Genomic DNA, 19,707 nt, shown 5'->3' with positions numbered 1-19,707 from the left:
CATCGCTCTGACTGGGTTCTCAGAAAGCGGAGAGGACTGTTTTGCAGTGACCTTGGAAGTCTCAGTGCGTAGTAACAGGGCTTCTGTTTTAACTAAGTGGCAGTTTCCACTGGGTCTGGGACTTGGTTGGTAAGTATTACCTGGGACATGCTCTGCAGGAGTGCCATGCTTTTGGCTAGAAGCTGTGTCCTCTCTGCTCCACTGCTGCAGTCCCTGGCTGGGCCAGGGGCTCTGGTGCTTGTATGGCTTTTTAATTTGCCTTAGTTCATTCAGTTCAGTTGCTCAGTCGTGTCTGACTCTTTGCGACCCCATGGGCTGCAGCACACCAGGCTTCCCTGTCCATCACCAACTCCCAGAACTTGCTCAAATACATGTCCATCGAGTCAGTGATGCCATCCAACCATCTCATCCTCTTTCATCCCCTTCTACTCCTGCCTTCAATTTTGCCCAGCATCAGGGTCTTTTTCAATGAGTCAGCTCTTTGCATCAGGTGGCCAAAGTATTGGAGTTTCAGCTTCAGTATCAGTTCTTCCAATGAATATTCAGGGTTGATTTCCTTTAGGATTGACTGCTTTGATCTCCTTGCAGTCCAAGGGACTCTCAAGAGTCTTCTCCAACACCACAGTTCAAAAGCATCAATTCTTAGGCGCTCAGCTTTCTTTATGGTCCAACTCTCACATCCATACATGGCTACTGGAAAAACCATAGCTTTGGCTAGATGGACCGTTGTTGGCAAAGTAATGTCTCTGCTTTTTAATATGCTGTCTATGTTGGTCATAGCTTTTCTTCCAAGGAGCAAACGTCTTTTAATTTCATGGCTGCAGTCACCATCTGCAGTGATTTTGGAGCCCAAGAAAATAAAGTCTGTCACTGTTTCCATTGTTTCTCTGTTTATTTGCCATAACGTGATGGGACCGGACACCGGTTTTGGAATGGGACTGGATTTTCGTTTTTTGAATCTTGAGTTTTAAGCCAGCTTTTTTCACTCTCCTCTTTCAGGTTCACTTTTAATTTGCCTGCTGACACAATAAACAATCTTCTCCCCAGCACACCTCCTCACCACTTGAAACGATCAGAAGGTGTGTCTGGCAGCTGCCTCAGCCTGCCCCCAGGACTTCTGGCCTTTTATGGCAGCCACTGAAAGCTCTTCCAGGCCTGAAATGCTCATTTATGGTTTCAATTATAGAATTTGGACCCTCGTGTCTCTCATTGCCCAGGGCTGTCCAAGTCTATTAACAGTGCTCCAGTGAAATAGATAGCTTTTAGCGCACCTTATCTTGCTGCTTTCCACATCATATCTTCCTGCTTCCCGAGAGCCCTGGAAGAATCAGCCCTGTAATCATGAGGCCCTAGAGGCAGGACCTCTTGGTCTCAGAGTCCCTGGGGTGTATCTTAATTAGGTGACATCTGGTGCTGCCCTCGGAGTGCACGTGTCCACCCTGGTCACTCAGCCTAGTCCAAGCAGTGAGCCTCGGTTGTGCCCAGACTCTCAGGCTTCTTATGGCTACCGGCTGGCTCTGAGAGCCCCGGAGGCTCATCCAAGTGGTGATTCTGACCCCAGAGGGAGGCGAGGCAGAAGGCCTTGGGGTGGTTCGGCCAAGAGCAAGGGTGACTGGGGCTGAGCTCCTTCCCTCACTTCCTTTTCATCTCCTCGAGGTCGTCCTCAGGCCTCGCAGTATCTCTGGCTGGGCCAAGAGCTTCGGCAGGGGAAAGAGCTCCCAACCAGGGCCTCTGACTGGAGGCCTGGGAGGATCCTGACTGTGGCTGGGAATGACCTTGTGCAAGGACACCTTTATCACTAGCTCATTCCCTGATAAGGCGTCAGCAGAGCTGCCTCAGCACCCTTCCACTCCCCACCCACGGCACAGCCTTACCCTTCCTCCCCACAGTCAGACTCCTGGCTGCTCCAGCACTGAGAGGGACAGCGAGCCCAGGACTCTTCTCACACAAACTGGCGCTCATTTCCAGAGCCAGCTCAGTCTTCTCACTTTGTTCTCCCTCCTGGGTTATTTGTCTGACTCTGCTACTATGCCCTACACTGCCCAGAACCTGGGCCATTTGGACCCTGGGCTGAGTCCTCAAAAGGACAAAGGACAGGCTCCACATTGCCCATCACTCCTTTCCCTGCCCCCAGAAGCATTCCAGCTCCCCTGCACACACCTCCAATAACACCTTTGGCTTGCCTCATAAAGTGGTTGCTCACAGCTGGGATTCCCCCTGCGGAGCTAGACAATCAGTCCCCACCACTGATGTCTGCTTATCCCTCTGGGTCTTCCTGTGGGATTAATCATTGGAGCTCCCACCTTCTCTCCAGAGAGAGCCAGGCTTGTCAGCAAAGGAAGAGGCTGATTCATCAAGCAATGAGAGTTCTCCCCTGCAAGTGGTGACAGAGGTGCTGCAGGGGCTCAAGTTCACCAGTCGCCTCATCCTGGAGTCCCTTGCACAGCATCTTTAGAGACAAAGAGCTCACCACCTCCACTCAGAATCCCATCGCTGGAGAATCTTGCTGGTGGACATTTCAGCTCCTTCCTCACTAATCAGTCACAGCCCAAACCAGACCTCTTCCCACTTCCTACATTACCCCAGGCAGGCCTTCCCTCAGGCTAATCCTGGATGACGTCCCACTTCAGTCACTGAGCTTTCTTCCCTGCATTTGAGCTCACAATGAAAGGTGAAAGTGAAGTCGCTCAGTCGTGTCCAACTCTTTGCGACCCCATGGACTGTACCCTATGTCCAACTTTTTGTGACCCCATGGACTGTAGCCTATGGGGCTCCTCCGTCCATGGGATTTTCCAGGCAAGAGTGCTGGACTGGATTGCCATGGTAAACACCAATTCTCCACTGCTTCCTCCACCAACTGGGCTGCTTGGCAGCAGAGCAGGATACAATCACTGAGGGAGTAAGGGCTGAGATGAGAGAGTTGGCAGGGAGGAACAAATTAAATTTGGCTAAAAAACACACAAAAGCAAAGGAATCATTGATCAGGCAGTGCTCCCTGCTGGCCATAGGAGAGTTTGCATGCAGGTTAAATTCACTCCACTCCTTCCACAAACTCCTGCACCTGTCTGCTGACCCTTGATAACTCAGGGGATCGCAGGAAGCAGACAGGTCATCTAGTCCAGTGGTTCCCAAATGTGTAAAACTGTAGGGAAGTGGCTGTGGTTGATTGTGCATCTTGCCCATTTGACAAAGCCCTCTGGGCTGAGGAGCCAGCAGGTGCTGAAATCCAGCCTATATCCTGCTAACCAAGCTGTGTACCACAGTATGGTCTGGGTCAGTTCACAGGAATGGTTCTCTTTTCAAAATTCATTCCAAAGACCTCGTCCTTCTATAACTTGTACAAAAGCGCCATATATATCAGGAGCAGCCCCGGCACACAATGCTTGATTCAAAGAGGGCAATCTCATAAAACCCAAGCTTCTTTAGCTAAAGGAGAGTTTGAAGACCACCTAGAAGATGGGGAAACTGACTCATCAAGCAGTGAGCGTTCTCCCCGGAAATGGTGACGAAGGGGCTGCAGGGGCTCCTGCAAGGACGGAGTGTTCACCAGAGCACCTCAGGGGCAGGCCACCTCATCCTAGAGTCCCTTGCAAGGGAACTTAAAGTCATACACTTAATTTGCCAAGACAGAGCTTAGAAGCCAGATCCCATCTCTTTGTACTACACTGAGCTAGTTTCAGCAGCCCCGCTTGAGGCATCCTGGCTGCTCTGACTCTCCCACCCTCAGTCTCATCAACTTCCCCCTGAAACCCAGCTACTCTGCACAGTCTTACTTTCTGAGCCAGGACCATGGCACAGTGTTTGCCTAAAAGGAGGGCTGGCGAGGATGCTGGCCCCGTCTGCAGTTTTCTACAGGTACCTCACTCCCAGGGATGAGGGCAGACATGCAGAAGGGCAGAGAGGTGGGGAACCAGAAAGGTCCATCGGGTGGCGCTGGTGGCTCAGCTACTGCGCAGGGGCAGCCTGCTTCGTAGGTGAGGTCCGCCGGGATGTCTGGGCCACGCCGTAAGGCACATGCGCAGCCACCGTGCCCATCTCCTGAGCCCCAGCCACGTGGAACATCTGGTCGTCAAAGAAGATATGCGGGCGGATCTTCTCCAGAAGGGGGCCCTTGGGTGCTCCTGCAAGGAACAGGGCCTCATCCGTCTCCAGGCCCCAGCTGCGCAGGGTCTTGAGAGCCCGGGCCCCCGAGCTGGCTGCACTGCGTGCTGTCACCAAATAGGTGCGAATCGGACACTCCAGTCGCAGGCCCTTGGAGTAGAACTTCTTCTGCAGTCTCCCCAGTGCCTCCAGGAAGCCCTTTAAGGGGCCCTACAAGAAGGCAAAGGAACGCTATGAGCTTACCCATCTTCCAAACACTTGCCCCCTCACCAGCTGGGCTCCTCCCTACAGCACTAAGATCTTGCTGTTTGTGGTTGGAGTGTTTTGCAGGATCCCTATTAATCTCTCGGTTCTGCTCTGCCTGCTCGGGCCACTGCACGCATCAGTTGGATTGTGGGTACCCACCGCATTCTAGGTGTCCACACTGCTGTGACTGAAAAAACACACCTGGGCCCCTGCTACTATAGCAGCCCACCCAGGTATATGGGTGTCTGTCCTACAGCTCTGTAAGTGTGGCTTTTGTGCTCATCAGCAGGGAGGAGATTAAAAATATTTAGTAACTATGGCATGGGCACCCTTCAAACAGAATGGATTCTGGTTGCAGACTACTGGGACAGACAGACCAGTATGTCACTGCCCAGTATCGACCCTGCTTCTGGGGCGCATGGGTGGCTCAGAGTGTCGTGCTCCAGTTTCGTAGGATCAGGGAAAGGATCAGGAAAGGTATGCTTCTAATCTTGGAGACCCCTCACTTGCTGCGTGACCTGGGGAAAGCAGAGGTCTTCTGGGGCTCTGCCTCTCACTTAATGTAAAAAACCAAAAAACAAAAAACTGTCCTGCTCTGGATTCCCAAGGATTTAGGAAGGACCAACAAGAAAGGAAGTGAAATGAACACTCAGGGGTCATAGCTAAAGCCAGCTGAGCTCTTGGAGAGAGGGACTTTGGGGTTACTGAGCACACAGATTCTTGTTAAAAGCATAGACAGGAGCTCCCCAAGGGCTAGAGAATCCCAGTAGTTCCAACCCCAGGGGATTTCCACCAGCTCTAGGTCGTGTTCTGCTCTCAGGGAGACTCTGAGTAGTTTGAGAGTAAGTGAGGATCCCCAAGCCCCTGGCCAATGGATGGAAGACAGAAAGTGAGAAGGGCTGGTTTGGCCCAGAGCAGACGGGCTGCCCCAGACCCCACACCAGCTGGATCTCCTTGCCCCAAGGAGGGACACTTGTCCGGCTCTTCCTTTCCTCCAGTGAGGGAATCGGGGGCTTCTTGAGAGGACAGGACCCTGCTCAGAGGGGTGGGGGAATCTCAGAGAGGGAAGGGCAGCTTCAGAGAGAGAGGGTGAGGCATTCAGCGAGGAATGGGGACTTCAGAGAAGGGATGGAGACCCAGAAAGAAGACAGAGGCCTTCAGAGAGGGGATGGGAATTTAGCAGGAGGATGGGGGCTCCAGGAAATGGACAGAGACTTCATAAAGGAGCTGCAAAGAGGCAGGGGCTTCAGAGAGCAGCTTCAAGAGAGAATGGGGGCTTCAAAGAGGGGGTAGGAATGTCATGAGAGCTGTGGGGGCTCAGAGAAGAGGTAGAAGCTTACTGAGGGGGGCCAGGAGTCAAGGTGAGAGAAAGGAGCTCTGGAGGCCTGGGGAGGGGCCCTGGCTGGATTCTGGGCTGAGCTTGGGGTTTGGCTCTGGACTGGAGGTTCCAGCCAAGGCCAGGTTCTGGGGAGCTTCCTTCCTCCACCCAGGGGTTCCAAGGAGTGTGTGGAGCACCTGGGCCAAAGGCTTGTTCTCGTGGGCCTTCTCATGCTCAAAGAACCTCTCCAGCCCATGGGCCTTCACGATGCGCTCTGACTCATCCGAGAAAAGCACGGCGTCCCCGTCGAAGGCCACGCGCAGCTGACTCTGGGACACAGCCACGTCCCTGCTGGGGCTGAAGATGGTGGCCGCTGCGATCCCTGCATGGAGAGAGGCAAGACTGTCCCCCCTCGTCTGGGTAATAGGCACCCCGACACCCACCTCAGCTGCCTGGGGGGCCAGGAGAGGGCTATCTCACCCTATCCTTGCCCCACCTGCCTTGCCCAGGACTCAGGGCCCTGCAAAGGAGGGCCAACGTTCAGAATATTACAAAATAGGCCAGTAAGAGTGGACAGTGGAGGGAGTTTCCTATCAGTCCAGTGGTTAAGACTCTGGGCTTCCAATGTAAGGGATGCAGTTTTGATCCTCAGTTGAGGAACTAAGATCCCACATGCTACATGAAATGAGGCCAAAAAAAAAAAAAAAAAAAAAGAATGGAAAGTGGCTTTATCTCTGAGTAGGGCTCTGAGGACCCCAGCCTAAGCCAGGGTTTCCTCTTTAGTTGCTGCTTTGAGGGAAGGTCTGGGGGGAGGGGCTCCCAGTGAACAGGACGGCATTGGAGGGCACTTGGAAGGCACAGGGCAGGAGCTATTTATCTTTATCCATCAGTATGGGGGCCTTTCGATACTCTAGCAAGGGCAGACTGGTATGGACAGTTGAACATCAGTCCTGAGTAGAAGGCAGGGCCCCCCAGGCCACCACTGTCCTTCCTGGGGCTCCTCACAGGCCCCTGATGTAGATCTACAGGAAGGACTCCTGAACCTGGCTGGGCCTCAGTTACTCTCTTACTATTGGTTCCTGCAAGTCCCTCACCCTCTCTAGACCTAGATAAAATTAAGGATGCTTCAGCTCTGTCCAGGGATCCCAGGCTTCAGTCTGAGGTGGGGGCAATGTGGGCAGCCCCTAGTCTGCAGCCAGGCATGTCTTACTCCCTGGTATGGTAAACAATCTGCCTGCAACACAAGAGACCTTGGTTTGATCCCTGGGTCGGGAAGACCCCTTGGAAAAGCAAATGGCAACCCACTCCAATATTCTTGCTTGGAAATCCCATGGACAGAGGAGCCTGGCAGGCTACAATCCATGGGGTTGCAAGAATAGGACACAACTTGGCAGGTAAACCACCCCTACATGCCCTCCTTAGGGCTGCTGGTCTTGAAAGTTTCCCTGGGGTAACTTGGCTGGCCATGGGAGGCCGCACTATTGACATGTGACTCAGTACAGACTCTGGACTTCTCCATGGGGTCCAGTATGCCTGTTGCGAACCCTAGCTCCAGACTAGAGCTCACTGGATGACAGACAGCAGTTTCAGGAGGCTGGAGACCTGGCCAATGTGCTCAGCCCATCCTTGATTGTTTACCTCTCCAAAGGCCACGTAAGCCCTGCTCTCTGGGGATCTAGGGTCCTTAGGCCTGGGCAGAGGCAGAGCTTTGGGAGGAGTGAGCAATGCCGGCTTCACCTCACCTTCACTTAGCCTGAGGATGCTATAAGCAAGCTCAGGCCCTGGACATCAGACGAGCTTCCTTCTCAGCTTTGCCAGTGCTAGAGCCAGGATGAACCAGAATCATCTGATCTTGAGCAGGGCCTCCCTCCTGACTATGCCCTGCTCCCCAGCCTGGGCTTAACATAAAGACATACGGAGGGACTCAGGCAGGACAGTGCCAAGGTCCCAACCAGTGGGTATGAATCTGTCTAGGAAAATGAGTTCTGCTTTGGGCTTAAAGAAAGCCTCTTGGAGCCCCAAGCAGCTCAGGTGAGTAGGCCTCAGCAGGGAGAGAGGCCAGGCTTCTAGGCAGGAGATAGTATGAGAGAGGAAGAGGTAAGTGAACACATTGTTGGCTGCAAAGCAAACTTATTTGGAAACAATATTTCCAAAGGGGAAATATTGGTGGCAGAGGTAAATCAGAAGCTTGGGATGAACATACACACAGTACTATATATAAGACAGAGCACCAACAAGGACCTACTGTATAGCACAGGAACTCTATTCAATATTCTGTGACAATTATATGAGAAAAGAATGTAAAAAAAGAATGAATATATGTATAACTGACTCACTTTGCTCTACACTTTGCTGGAAAAGTACTGATCTCCTTCCTCACTGGCCCAGAGAGGGACAGAGGCTGCCCATGGTCACACGGGAATCAGAACTCCTACTGATCTGGAGGATTTTCTTAGAAGGGAATAGCTTTCTGGGCTGCAAAGAGGGTTCCCACAGAAACTGATGGCTGGGTGATGTGGATGAGTAAAAGCATCCTTAACATGGTAGGGCAGGAGGTGGGAGAGGGAACTAGATGGGCAATGAGTGAAACAGATGGGACTTTGTTCTCAGGGTTTACAGGACAGGCCGTAGGAATTAAGGGACGTACTGCCCTTCCAGTTACCATGGCAACACCTAGCGCCTGCTCAGAGCTTTAGGACCAGGCTGCCCATCTCTGACACTGGCTCCCCACACTCCTCTTTGCCAGATCCCCCACACTCTCCTTCTCCAGCTTGACTCACCTTCATCAATGGCCTCCTGCACTTTTTCTGCATCAGCCGACAGGTAGAGGTTGGTGTGATAGGCCTTGAGGTAGCAGATGGGGCTATTGCCGCCTGTCATGCAGAACCTCTCAATGAACAGGTCTGGGGAGGAGGTAGAGAGGAGCCAGGTGATGTCTGGGTCAACCCTCAGCACCTCAGAGTGGTCCCTCCGTGTCCAATGGATGCCATCTTGGTTCTGAGTGGTGGTGGGGCAGCAGAGTGATTCTCTGAATGATTTTAGGCCAGCGTTCCCCCTCTTTGAGCTCCCCCCATCCTTCATCCACGAAATGGGGATGACCACATCTCTGAAGGGGCTGCCTGGCTCGCAGTAACATCCCCTTGTCAGGGAACCACAGTACTACAAAGGCAGGTCCCCAGCCATGTGATTCACGGTCAATCCTTCCTGATCGTAGTTGATTATATCGGGGTAGGCACCTGCCTCAAGCTGGGCCAGTCAGATTCTCTTCCGGCCTAGGCTGATAGTCACCTGGTACCCATGTCTGTGCAGGTTGTAAAACTTTGCTTGTCTGTCAACAGCTGCGGCTCTGAACCCACGGAGTTACTGCATCGTTGCCCCAGCCCCTCACACAGGACGGTCCACCATGGAAGGGCACAGCAGGGGTCCTTCAGGACCCTGCCTCAGTACCATAGGTGGTGTCCTTCCTGATTCCTCAGAACTTGTGTTACAAAGTGGGTAAATATTTTTAATATCACCCCTGCTTCCAACAGTTTGAAATTAGGATTAAAACAATGCCAACTGGTTCTCTTGATTGCTGAAAACAAGGACTTGCAAACTTGTAAAATTGGGCCATATTCAAGAAAAGCAAAGAAACACAGTTTGGAGAAAGAGAAAAAGAGACAACAAAGGAAAATAAGAATGGATTTGCTGAGAGAAGCAGAAATCAGGGCTGTTGTGGTCCAGAGAGAAAAAGAGCCTTGGAGAGATTACCAGTACTTGGATTCAGGCCCTTTGGGCTCAGTTTTACTTCCTTCCCTGTGGTTCCAAGAGGCACTCCAATAACCTAGCGAGAAATCATTCTCTTGAGCTAAGGCTGGCTCTAGAGGGTCCATTACTTTCAGTCAAGAGTTTGGACTAAGACACAAAGTCCCTTCACTCTGACGACGGCACCTGCCTCCCCCAACAGCCCTGTAAGACCTGTCAGCCCCACTGCAAAGAGAAACTGAGACACAGAGGCAGCAAATACCCAATTGGATGGCGAAGGGAGTGGGGCCTGTGCAAGGATGTGCTGGAGCTGGCTTGTACCAGCTTACAAGGGCCAAATGTCAAACATTCAGGGACTTTTGGAGCCAGTTAGATTGTTCAGTTATTGATAGCTGGACATCAGCCACAATGGGAGTATTAACACCCTAAAAATGGCAACGCTATGATCAGAATTTGGGGAGGGGTGGTTTTGTTTTTTGAAAGAGCCTATTTACCAGAACCCCGCTGGGCTTAAGATTCCAGTGGGCATACCTGCAGCCTGCAGAGCTGTGATGCCAACCCTGGGTGTCCTCTAGGGATCATGTCATGGCCAAAGCTGTCATGCTTACCATAGTGGTTGATGCTGTTGATGAGACGGACACCCACTTGAGCGTGGTTGTTGGTCACCAGGACGATGTCGAAGAGGTCCTCGCTCTCAGGGTACAGCTCCCGCAGCCGCCTGTTCACAGCCTCCAGAGCCTGGATGGGAAAGTGGGTCCTAGGGCTCAGACTCCCCACGGACTGATGCCTGGTGTTAGTAGCCAGGGGTGGGGATGAGCGGTGGGCTGGGATCCAATGCTTGGAGGGGAGGGGAAGTCAGGGGCTGGGCTCGAGGTCAGATCAGTGGACATGGACTATCACCCCCTAATCTCTGTCCTTGTATGGGTTGGTTATTGCCCATTCAATAATGTAAATTATTAGATTTTGACACCTCACTAAAAGGGTGAATGGAAGTCAAAATTCAGCTCAGGTTCCACGAACTAAGCTGGGTATCTGAAGTGGGGCTGTATTCGTTCAGGGGATGGGGAGGACTCTTCTTCCCACAATGGCTGTCCCCTTGCCAAGTCATGATCCTGTGGGGTAGCACTACCCATAGGGGACCTTTTTCCTTTACTCAAACCCCTATGGGAGTGCTTTTATTTTTTAAAAAATAAGAAGTAATTAAGATTTCTTTAAATAAGTGAAAGCAAATTCAGTAGATAATCGTAAATACAAAATATAAATAGTTCAATGTATTAGATCAAGGTATTTTTCAGTTACATTATTATGTTCCTCTCTAGTTAATCTGTAATAAAAGACAGTGTTCTTTGGGGGGACTTCCCTGGTGGTCCAGTGGCTAAGACTCTGGGCTCCCAATGCAGGGGGCCAAGATTTGATCCCTGGACAGGAAACTAGATCCCACATGTGACAAGTAAGAGTTCGCATGCTACAGTTAAGACCTGGTGCAGCCAAATAAATAAAGATTAAAACAACAACAGTGTTCCTTGGATGAATACTATGTCTGAAATTATAACAAGATTTGCAGCAGAATATACTTTTTTATACACTTCTTTTTTCATATTTTTTCTGTTATGGTTTATCACAGGATACTGAATATAGTTCCCCGTGTTATATAGTAGGACCTTGTTTATCCATCCTAAATGTAATCTACCAACCCCAACTCCCATGGGAGGGCTTTTAGCTAATGCCCATGAAGGCTTTGTATGGCCAGTGGTGGGACTGCCTCTCACCTTCACGAAAGGGAAGGCTGGTCCAGGACTGAAGGGCTCGTTCTCGTGTTCCAGCTGGTAGCGCACGTATTCCTCCACGCCCTGCTCCGTGTAGATCCGCTGCTCCTCGTCCATGCGGAACAGGGCTCGGGAGGACACGGCAATGGTGACGGCATTCTGGGGCTTGGGCTGCAGGGATGCAGGAGAAGGGGTTGACCCTCAGACTTGCCTGAGGCAGGTCTCATGTACCAGCCTTACTGGGAACTGGGGCAGGGAGAGAGCCCAGGCCTGGCCTCTGCCCTAAAGAGTCCAGTCTTGGGCAGGGACAGACCTAGATCAGGATCCCCTCTGTGAAGGACCCAGCTGGGGACTGGGGGGAGATGATGGCTCCCCAAGGAGGAGGACAATCTGGTGGGAGGCACATGTCCTCAGGGAATTTGCAGTCTAGCTGCCCAGCTTGACATGACAGAAAAATGAATACAGTGTAAGCAGCCGAAGTATGACTGATGCTCGAGATGGTCTTCAGAAGGTGTCCATTATAAAATGGGAGCTACATGACCCTGGGAAGAAATGGTGCCCAGTAGCATGACAATTAAAGAAGAAAATCTGTCTCCAGCCTAGATCTTTCTCTTGAGCTCCAGACTGTTATTTCTAACTGCCCAGTTGACTAACAAACACTCAAACTCATCATGCCCAAGGCTGAGTTCCCGAGGACAGCAATCTGTCCACCCTCAAGCCTCACCCCATTCCACTCTTCCTCATCTCAGTGCTCCGCACCACCAACCACTCATCCCCCAGCCCAGAGCCCAGAAGTCAACCTCAAGTCTTCCCTCTTCCTCTGCTCCCTTCCCCTTCAATCAGTCACCAAAACCTATCCACTCTACTAGAATCCATCCACTTCCTCCTGTCTTCCCTACCATGGGCCAGCTATCACCATCTCTTATTCCCTCCAATTTGTGGTCCATATTGTCGTCAGGGGATTTTTCTCAAATTCAGATCTGATCATGCCCACCCCCTTCAGTAGTGCCCTCTGTGTGGTAAAGAACCTGCCTGCCAATGCAGAAGACATAACTGACACAGGTTCAATCCCTGGGTTGGGAAGATCCCCTGGAGGAGGGCATGGAAATCCACTCCAATATTCTTGCCTGGAGAACCCCATGGACAGAGGAGCCTGGTGGGCTACAGTCCATAGAGTCGCAAAGAGTCAGACACAAGTGAAGTGACTTAGCACACATGCACCCACTGTCATCAAATTCTTCTCACACTCTGATCAGCAGCCTTGAGGATGGAGTAGGAAGACCTTCATGAGACTCCTACCTCTGTCTCCTCTCTTACCTTCTCATTACCCTGCTTTGCTCTATCTGACCTTTCTCATGTCTGAGCACATCTCCACCCACCTTCTCTGAACTTTTACACTGGATGTTTCTTCTGCCTGATTTGCTCTTTCCCTGACTCCCCATCCAGTCAACCCTAAGCTCTCAAACTACATGTCATCTTTACAAAATTGTCCCTTATTCCTAGTAATGGGCTTGCTACATTTCCTACCGATTTCCTTTTTAGTAAAATTTTAATAAATTTAGTAAATTTTTTCCTTTTAGTATAATTCGTTGATGTAGATGCTTGACACTAAGGAAATGCTGAATCTCTTGGACTTTGGTAGTCTGTCCAATCTGCCGGTCACTCAGCATACAGTTGGGATGAATTTCAAAATACCATGTGGAGCCGTTTGAATCTTTCTGCTCTGCTGTAATATTTTCAATAAACCTCTGACAACAACTATATATGCATATATGTTAATATACATAATTGCTTATTTGTTGTTGTTGTTTAGTCCTTAGGTCGTGTCTGACTCTTTTGCGACCCCAAGGACTGTAATCCACAAGACTCCTGCATCCATGGGATTTCCCAGGCAAGAATACTGGAGTGGGTTACCATTTCCTACTCGAGGGGCTCTTCCTGACCCCAGGGACCAAACCCGAGTCTCTTGCATTGGCAGGTGGATTCTTTACCACGGAGCCACCAGGGAAGCGCAATTGCTTATTTAACTATTTCCGTTTCTAGGCAGAGTTCTAGAAGCAGGAACCATGCTTAAGTTATGAGGGAGCAGGAACCAGAGTTATCTTGTTCATGTATTGTATCTCTAGTCCTCCAAACTGTGCTTAGCATATAGTAGGTGCTCAGTAAATATTTAATGTCTCTGAACTTATTAGCAATTTATTTTAATGAAAGACAGTATTTACCATAACAAATTTAACATGAACCAGAAACTCCACTGCAGTGCCCTTAACTGTTCAAATTGCTTGAAATATAGTAGACGCTAAGAGAATACTGTTTGAGTTGATGCAGATTTGACAAACATTTATTATTGTTTCTTTGTGCCAAGCACCTGGGCTCTGCCTGAGGATGGTCCTGGTAGAGACTTGGCTCCTGCCCTGAGAGTCAGAAGCTGGTGGGGGAGAAAGATGGGTAAACAGAAGTGCAAAAGGGCCTGAAATGAATGCTAGAACCAGGCGAAAGCAAAGTTCAGAGGAAGCTGCTATGGGAGAGGTGGCGTCTCAGCAGAGCCTTGAAGGAGAAGTGGGGTGAAGGAAGGCATGAGGAGCTGTGAACACATGCCGTGCCTTCACAAAGGTGAGCAGAGCCCTGTGCATGGGGGCAGAGTGTAGCTGAGCCCAGAAGAGTAGGCAGGTGCCAGATGCCAGAAGGCCTTCTTTCAGGGGCCCATGAGGGTCTCAGAACTCCTTCAGCACCTCCTGTGGAATAGGGAGAGGGGAATGCCGCCACAGGCAGCAGCCGGACCCTGCATAATCCCTGCGGAGGATGAGAATGCAGGTCCCCAAGGGACTCACAGTTGTCTAGAGAGTCCCACCACATCTCTGTGACTTGAGCAATCTTGGGACCATGGTTCCCATTTGGCAGATGAGGAAGCAGGGACTCAAGTTGGGGGCAAGGCTCATAAATGGACCTTGCATTGTGGCCTGCTCCTAGCAGCCCTGGCAGCCACGCAGTCAATCCCAGTTTTTCTCTCTGGAGTCAAGCCTGGGTCCCAATCAGTTCACAACAGAGTGATGACCATGTGACAGGCACTGTGTGGGGGACCATACAGATGTGATCCCCGCCCCCAGGGAGCTTATGATCTATCCCCAAGGCAGAGGTCCATGCCTCCTCTAGAGGAACAGTGTCCAATAGACCTCTCTGTGAAAATGGAAATGTCCAGCACCGTCCGTGTGGCTGTATGTGGCTAGAGAGCCACTTGAAATGCAGCCAGTGAGAAGGAGGAACTGAATTTTTAATTGCATATAATTTTAATCAGTTTAAACTTAAGTAGCCATAGTGGCTAATGAAGCTTTAGAACCTCAAAGTAGGAACAGAAGACTAGAGTCCCCAGACTCATGAGGCAGACCTCAGTTTGCATTTGACTTTTACCCCAGTCAAGACAGTGTGTGGGGCCAGTAGGGCGAGTCTAAGGTGTTGGCAGGACAGGTGACCGTCGTCTGGGGCTCAGCCCAGTAACTCTGTCAGCCGCCAGCCACCTGCAGTGCCTGTGTGTCCTTGGGCTGGGTACCTCCCAACCCCCTTAGCCACTGTGAGCCTTCAAGGAAGGAAGGTAAAAATTAAAGAAAAGGGGTAATAGAGGGATGGCCTGGGACGGTAAGAGTACAGTTGCGAGGGGGGTGGGGAGACCTGCTCTCATAAACCCAGGAGGTCTGCTGGCCTTCAAGGCAGGAGCTGAGCTTGCCTCGCCCCCTGGACTTACTGCCCCAGGGACAGCCCATCACCCCTTCAAGGACAGAGAGCCAGCTGCCCTCCCAGCCCCTTCAGGCAGGTTCCCAAGCCACCGCTCCAGCCCAGGCAGCCATCCAAGGTCTCGCTCCTCACTTTCTGTCCCACAGTCCCTGCCAGACTGCTGTGTCCGGCTGACCTGCACAGATCCCATCACATCCCACCTCTGGCCATTGCAAGAAAAAGATCCCAGCTGCCTCAGTCCCAGGAGTCTCCACTTCCTTCTTTGACAGATGGGGAAAGAGGCCCAGAGACGGGCAGAGTATTACTTGAGGTCATCCAGCAAAGCCACGGCAGAGCCAGGATAAGATCTTAAGCCTCTGGCCTCTGTCCACACATCAGCACCACCCACCTCTACTCCCCTCCTCAATCACTCCTGGAAGACCCCAACCCCTGCTACATCCACTGTCCTGGATGCTTCCCTACCCTCCTGCCCTCCCTTTCCAGATCTGGGGGAACTGGTGAGGGGCACCATGCCTTCAGACGGAGGTTTCAAAGGGTAGGACTCTCTACCCCCAAAATGGAGAGTCCCAGGATGGGACCCTGCTCTCCTGCTTAGCCTGCTCTGACTCTGTACAAGTGAGGAGGAGTCTAAGGGCCTAGAGGGCCTTAGCTGCTGTGAAAAATTCAGATCCCAGCTGGGAGAGAGGAACAGCCTGTCCAGGCTCCAGGCAGAGCTGAAAGAATAGGGGAAAGGGGCTGCTCAGAGCTGGGGAGAAGCCAAGCACCTAGAGATGTCCTTGGACCTCGCTGCAGAGGGAGGCCACCCTGTCAAATGCCATCAGGTGTACCTCGGGGCAGTTCCTCCAGAAATCAGGAAGAAGTCCAGACACCGGACTGAACCATGGATCAGAAAGACCCTCTACGCCAGACCAAGGTCTCAGTTTAGGAGCTCTGGACTCCAAGAAGCCAGGTCCCTCCAGCTCTCTCTGTCTTTCACTGGAGTGGTGTAGGGGGACCGGCTGGTTACTCCTGCTTCAGGGACAAGATTGAGGCATCATGCAGGGCAACCTGGCCCCACCTGCCTGCCCGAGGAGCTCGCATTGAGGCCCTGGGATTTTGCCTGTTGGGCCCAAGATAGGAACATGGCCATGAACTGCTGTTTCTAGAAGGACTTAGAGGCAGAAGAACTGCTGGAGGAGAGGGGAACAAGATAGGTATGGACTGAGGAAGTCCTCTGACCTCTTGAGGTGAGGGCCTCATATAGACCTTCAGGGTTAACTATTTTACTCAGGAGCCAGGGGATGAGAATAAGTCTAGGCCAGACCAGCATGGGGCCCAGGAGGCCCAAAGCCCCCAAAATAGCCAGTGGGGGGAGGGGTTCCCACAGCAAAGAGTAGGGACCAGTAAGCCACCAGTCTTCTTGCCTCCCAGAGAACAGCAAGGCCCAGGGACTGACCGAGAGGTCATAACTGACGACGGGGCCTGAGATCCCGGAGGAAATGGACTGGTGAGCTCCACTCACCATCCTAGTCTCCATCCCCTTCTTTCCATCCCTGAGGCTGTAACATTAGTCCAGCTTCCTCCCCAGGCAGGAACCAGCCTCTTCACTGCTCTGCCTGTTACCAGGCACACCCTCTCCAAGCCATCCACAAACACAGCCTCACTTTAGCAAAGTGACCTTGCTAAAACGAACCAAGTTAATCCCTTGTTGAAAAATCCTGTGGTAGCTCATAATGGTTTTCATACTTGTTTAAGTAGGTTGACATTGATGCAAATAAACTTTTTGGGAGAGCCCCAATATGTAAACCATATAGTACCATATTTTATTGGTATAAATTCATACCATGAATTCAATAGGGCTTCCCTGATAGCTCAGTTGGTAAAGAATCTGCCTGCAATGCAGGACGCCCCGGTTCAATTCCTGGGTCAGGAAGATCCCCTAGAGAAGGGATAGGCTACCCACTCCAGTGTTCTTGGGCTTCCCTGGTGGCTCAGCTGGTAAAGAATCCACCTGCAATGTGGGAGACTTGGGTTTGGAAGATCCCCTGGATGAGAGAAAGGCTATCCACTCCAGTATTCTGGCCTGGAGAATATCATGGTGCAGTCCATGGGGTCCCAAAGAGTCAGACGCGACTGAGCGACTTTCACTTTCACACACATGAATTCAAATGTATTATGTATTCAGATGTTCATGGTATATTTATATTTAATGTCCACCAATGAATACAGGAGGCCAGTGAGAATTTAAACTTCACCATCTAGTCAGTTTGTTTGTTTCAATTTGCTGGGTTTTGCACAGCATTGAGAAAGTCCTGATTCATACCAATAAGTGGCTGCGAATGGCAAAAAGGCTTTTTTGTTTTGTTCTATTTTAAACTACAAGCCTCAGGAAACTCAACCACAGTTGTCAGCAATCTCACGATACTCTTCTGTTAAAACAGATCACCATAAAAACTTCATTCTGAGGTTTGCTAAAAGAGATCATCGACCTGTAGCATAAGGTAACACACTGGTGGTCTCCAAGGTGCTAACATGTCCCCCAACACATTTGAGTGAGCTGAGTTTTATCACGTATTTTTACTTTTGTAAAACATAGTTTGAGGAAGAAAGAAAATGAATTGACTTCATCTGTAAGCAGACACCCTGAAACATGGGTCTTCATGGAGCCTAATTTTAAGACCTCTAACCCCACTGGAGAAGGCAATGGCACCCCACTCCAGTACTCTTGCCTGGAAAATCCCATGGATGCAGGAGCCTAGTAGGCTGCAGTCCATGGGGTCGCTAGGAGTCGGGCACTACTGAACGACTTCAGTTTCAATTTTCACTTTCATGCATTGGAGGAGGAAATGGCAACCCACTCCAGTGCTCTTGCCTGGAGAATCCCAGGGACGCGGGAGCCTGGTGGGCTGCTGTCTATGGGGTTGCACAGAGTCGGACTTAGCAGCAGCAGCAACCCTACTGAATAAGATCTGGACTTTTTAATGTGGCACTCAAGGCCCTCTGTGGGTCTCTGGCATCTCCCAACTCCTCTCCTAAAGATCCTGCATTTTACTTTCTCACTCAGTTTCAAAGACATCGACCGTGTGTCTTTTGCTCATCCTGTTTCCCTGTCCGGGAAGGTCCACCTACTCAGGCTTTAAGATCAGCTCAAACCAATCCACCTCTACAAGACTTACTGAGTTGGCGGTCACTGCCTTATGCTCCCACTGCTAAGGTTTTCACCTGGGCATTCACCGTATCTAGGGTCTCTGTGAGCTCCTGGGGCAGGGACTCAGCCTAATTCATCTCTCAATCCGCACTGCTGAGCAGGACTGGAGGTGCACCAGGGAATGACTGTTGACAAGGTGGGCCCCATGGGAGGGGTCTTTGGAGGGAAGCAGCAGGGTGCTTTACGGTCAGTTTGGAGCTCTTTGGAGGATGCTCTGAGCTAGCTTCCATCCTCCATCCCCTTCCCAAGCTCTGAGATCGGGGAAGTTGGAGTGAGCAAGGCCCAGGAACCAAGGGGAGACGAGAGTCCTCCTCTGTGTGAGTCCTGGGGGCTGAGGCGACCACCTAGTTGCAGAAACGCTGATGCCAGTGAGGGCTACCCTGTGAGGGGAGGAGAGCCCGGAGCTGGGGCACAGTCCAGCGCTGGGACCCCAGAGCCAGGGACGCAGAGCCCTAAGCTCAGAGCGCAGATTTCAGTGCAGCTCCCTTCTCTTAAAACCCAGGGACCCCGGCACCCCGAGCCGGAGCCCTGTGCGCAGGATGGCAGAAACCGGAGCGCACAGCAAGGAGCCGGGTTTACAGAGTCCGGTTACCTGAGCCCCCGCGCTTCAGCAGGCGCCGCGGACCGGCTTTGCCAACAAGTGCTGCCCCCGTGCCCCCGGCTGGGCCGCGGCTCGGAGCTGGGCCCTGATGACAGCATGGGGGAGGAGGATCCTGGCGTGGAACCGGAGTCCCGAGATAAAAAAAACACCCGACCAGAGCTCTCAAAATAAAACGGAGCCTGTGCCAACGGCCTGGCATATGCTGGTGATGAGGATCTGCGTCCCTTCTCGGAGGGGCACCACGGGTCCCTCTCCGAAGGGCTGACGACCCCTCCTAGAGTGACCCTCACCCTGCCCTGCCCCATACCCATGCTCTGGTCTTACCGATTTGGGTTTCTTCTGGGGCGCGAGGTTGTCATAGAAAGTCTTGGCTTCCTCCCAGTGCGGGGCCGCGCCGGTCTCTGCTCCCGGCCCGGGCTCGCGGGGCTCCCGGGGCTCCCCGGGTTCCATGCTCGGCTCTGACCCTGCCTGGCCGAAGCAGGCAGCTGCGGAGAGCGGAGCCGGCGGGACTGGGCTGCGGGAGGGAGGGAGGCGCGTCCCGGGCGTGAGAAGGGGGCGGCAGCCGCGGGAGAGTGCGCGTGCGGGCCGGCAGGAGGGAGGGCAGTGCGCTGGGTGCTCAACCCGACCAGTCGCAGTCGGTGTGTAGCTGCTGTTGCTGGTGGGGTTGTATTTCGGGACACTGAGCTCTCCTTCCCCGACCGCCCCACGCCTAATGAGGGTTTAGATCCTTCGGCTCGCAGGACTGAGCCTGAAACCAGGCCTTCGGGCTGCTGAGGTTTCGGGATTGCGGGGATCCTGTTCTTCGCAGGCGGTCAACGGCACCGAAAGAAGGGGAAGCCTGACTACTATTTTTTTTAAAACCCAGGGTGGTGATCCACAAAGGAGAAAATGAAATTCTAGCCCCCCTCCAAAAAAAATTAAAAAGCTATTCCCTCCTCCCCCGCCCCGCCCCCACCGTCTTTCCTCTCTGATGCCAGGACCCTGGGACCCTGAGCGATGTCTCCTGGGATCCTAG

At 52.0% G+C, this 19,707-nt stretch overlaps 1 protein-coding gene across 1 annotated transcript; it reads right to left on the bottom strand.

Moving 5' to 3' along the window:
- Positions 1–794: 794 nt before the first annotated feature.
- On the bottom strand, positions 795–19,310 carry NT5C1A (5'-nucleotidase, cytosolic IA). The gene is made up of 6 exons (XM_006077519.4): positions 19,017–19,310; positions 11,179–11,346; positions 10,018–10,147; positions 8,446–8,568; positions 5,863–6,047; positions 795–4,311 (listed from the first exon to the last, which is right to left on the bottom strand). The coding sequence occupies exons 1-6, from the start codon at positions 19,140–19,142 to the stop codon at positions 3,946–3,948; spliced, it is 1,098 nt and encodes a 365-aa protein (XP_006077581.4). The 5' UTR covers positions 19,143–19,310; the 3' UTR covers positions 795–3,945.
- Between the last annotated feature and the right edge of the window lie 397 nt (positions 19,311–19,707).

The sequence above is a fragment of the Bubalus bubalis genome, chromosome 6 (assembly GCF_019923935.1).
Source record: "Bubalus bubalis isolate 160015118507 breed Murrah chromosome 6, NDDB_SH_1, whole genome shotgun sequence".
In the NCBI taxonomy this organism is placed as follows: Eukaryota; Metazoa; Chordata; class Mammalia; order Artiodactyla; family Bovidae; genus Bubalus; species Bubalus bubalis.
The sequence above is the reverse complement of the archived record's forward strand: the minus strand, read 5'-3'. Positions and strand labels throughout refer to the sequence as shown.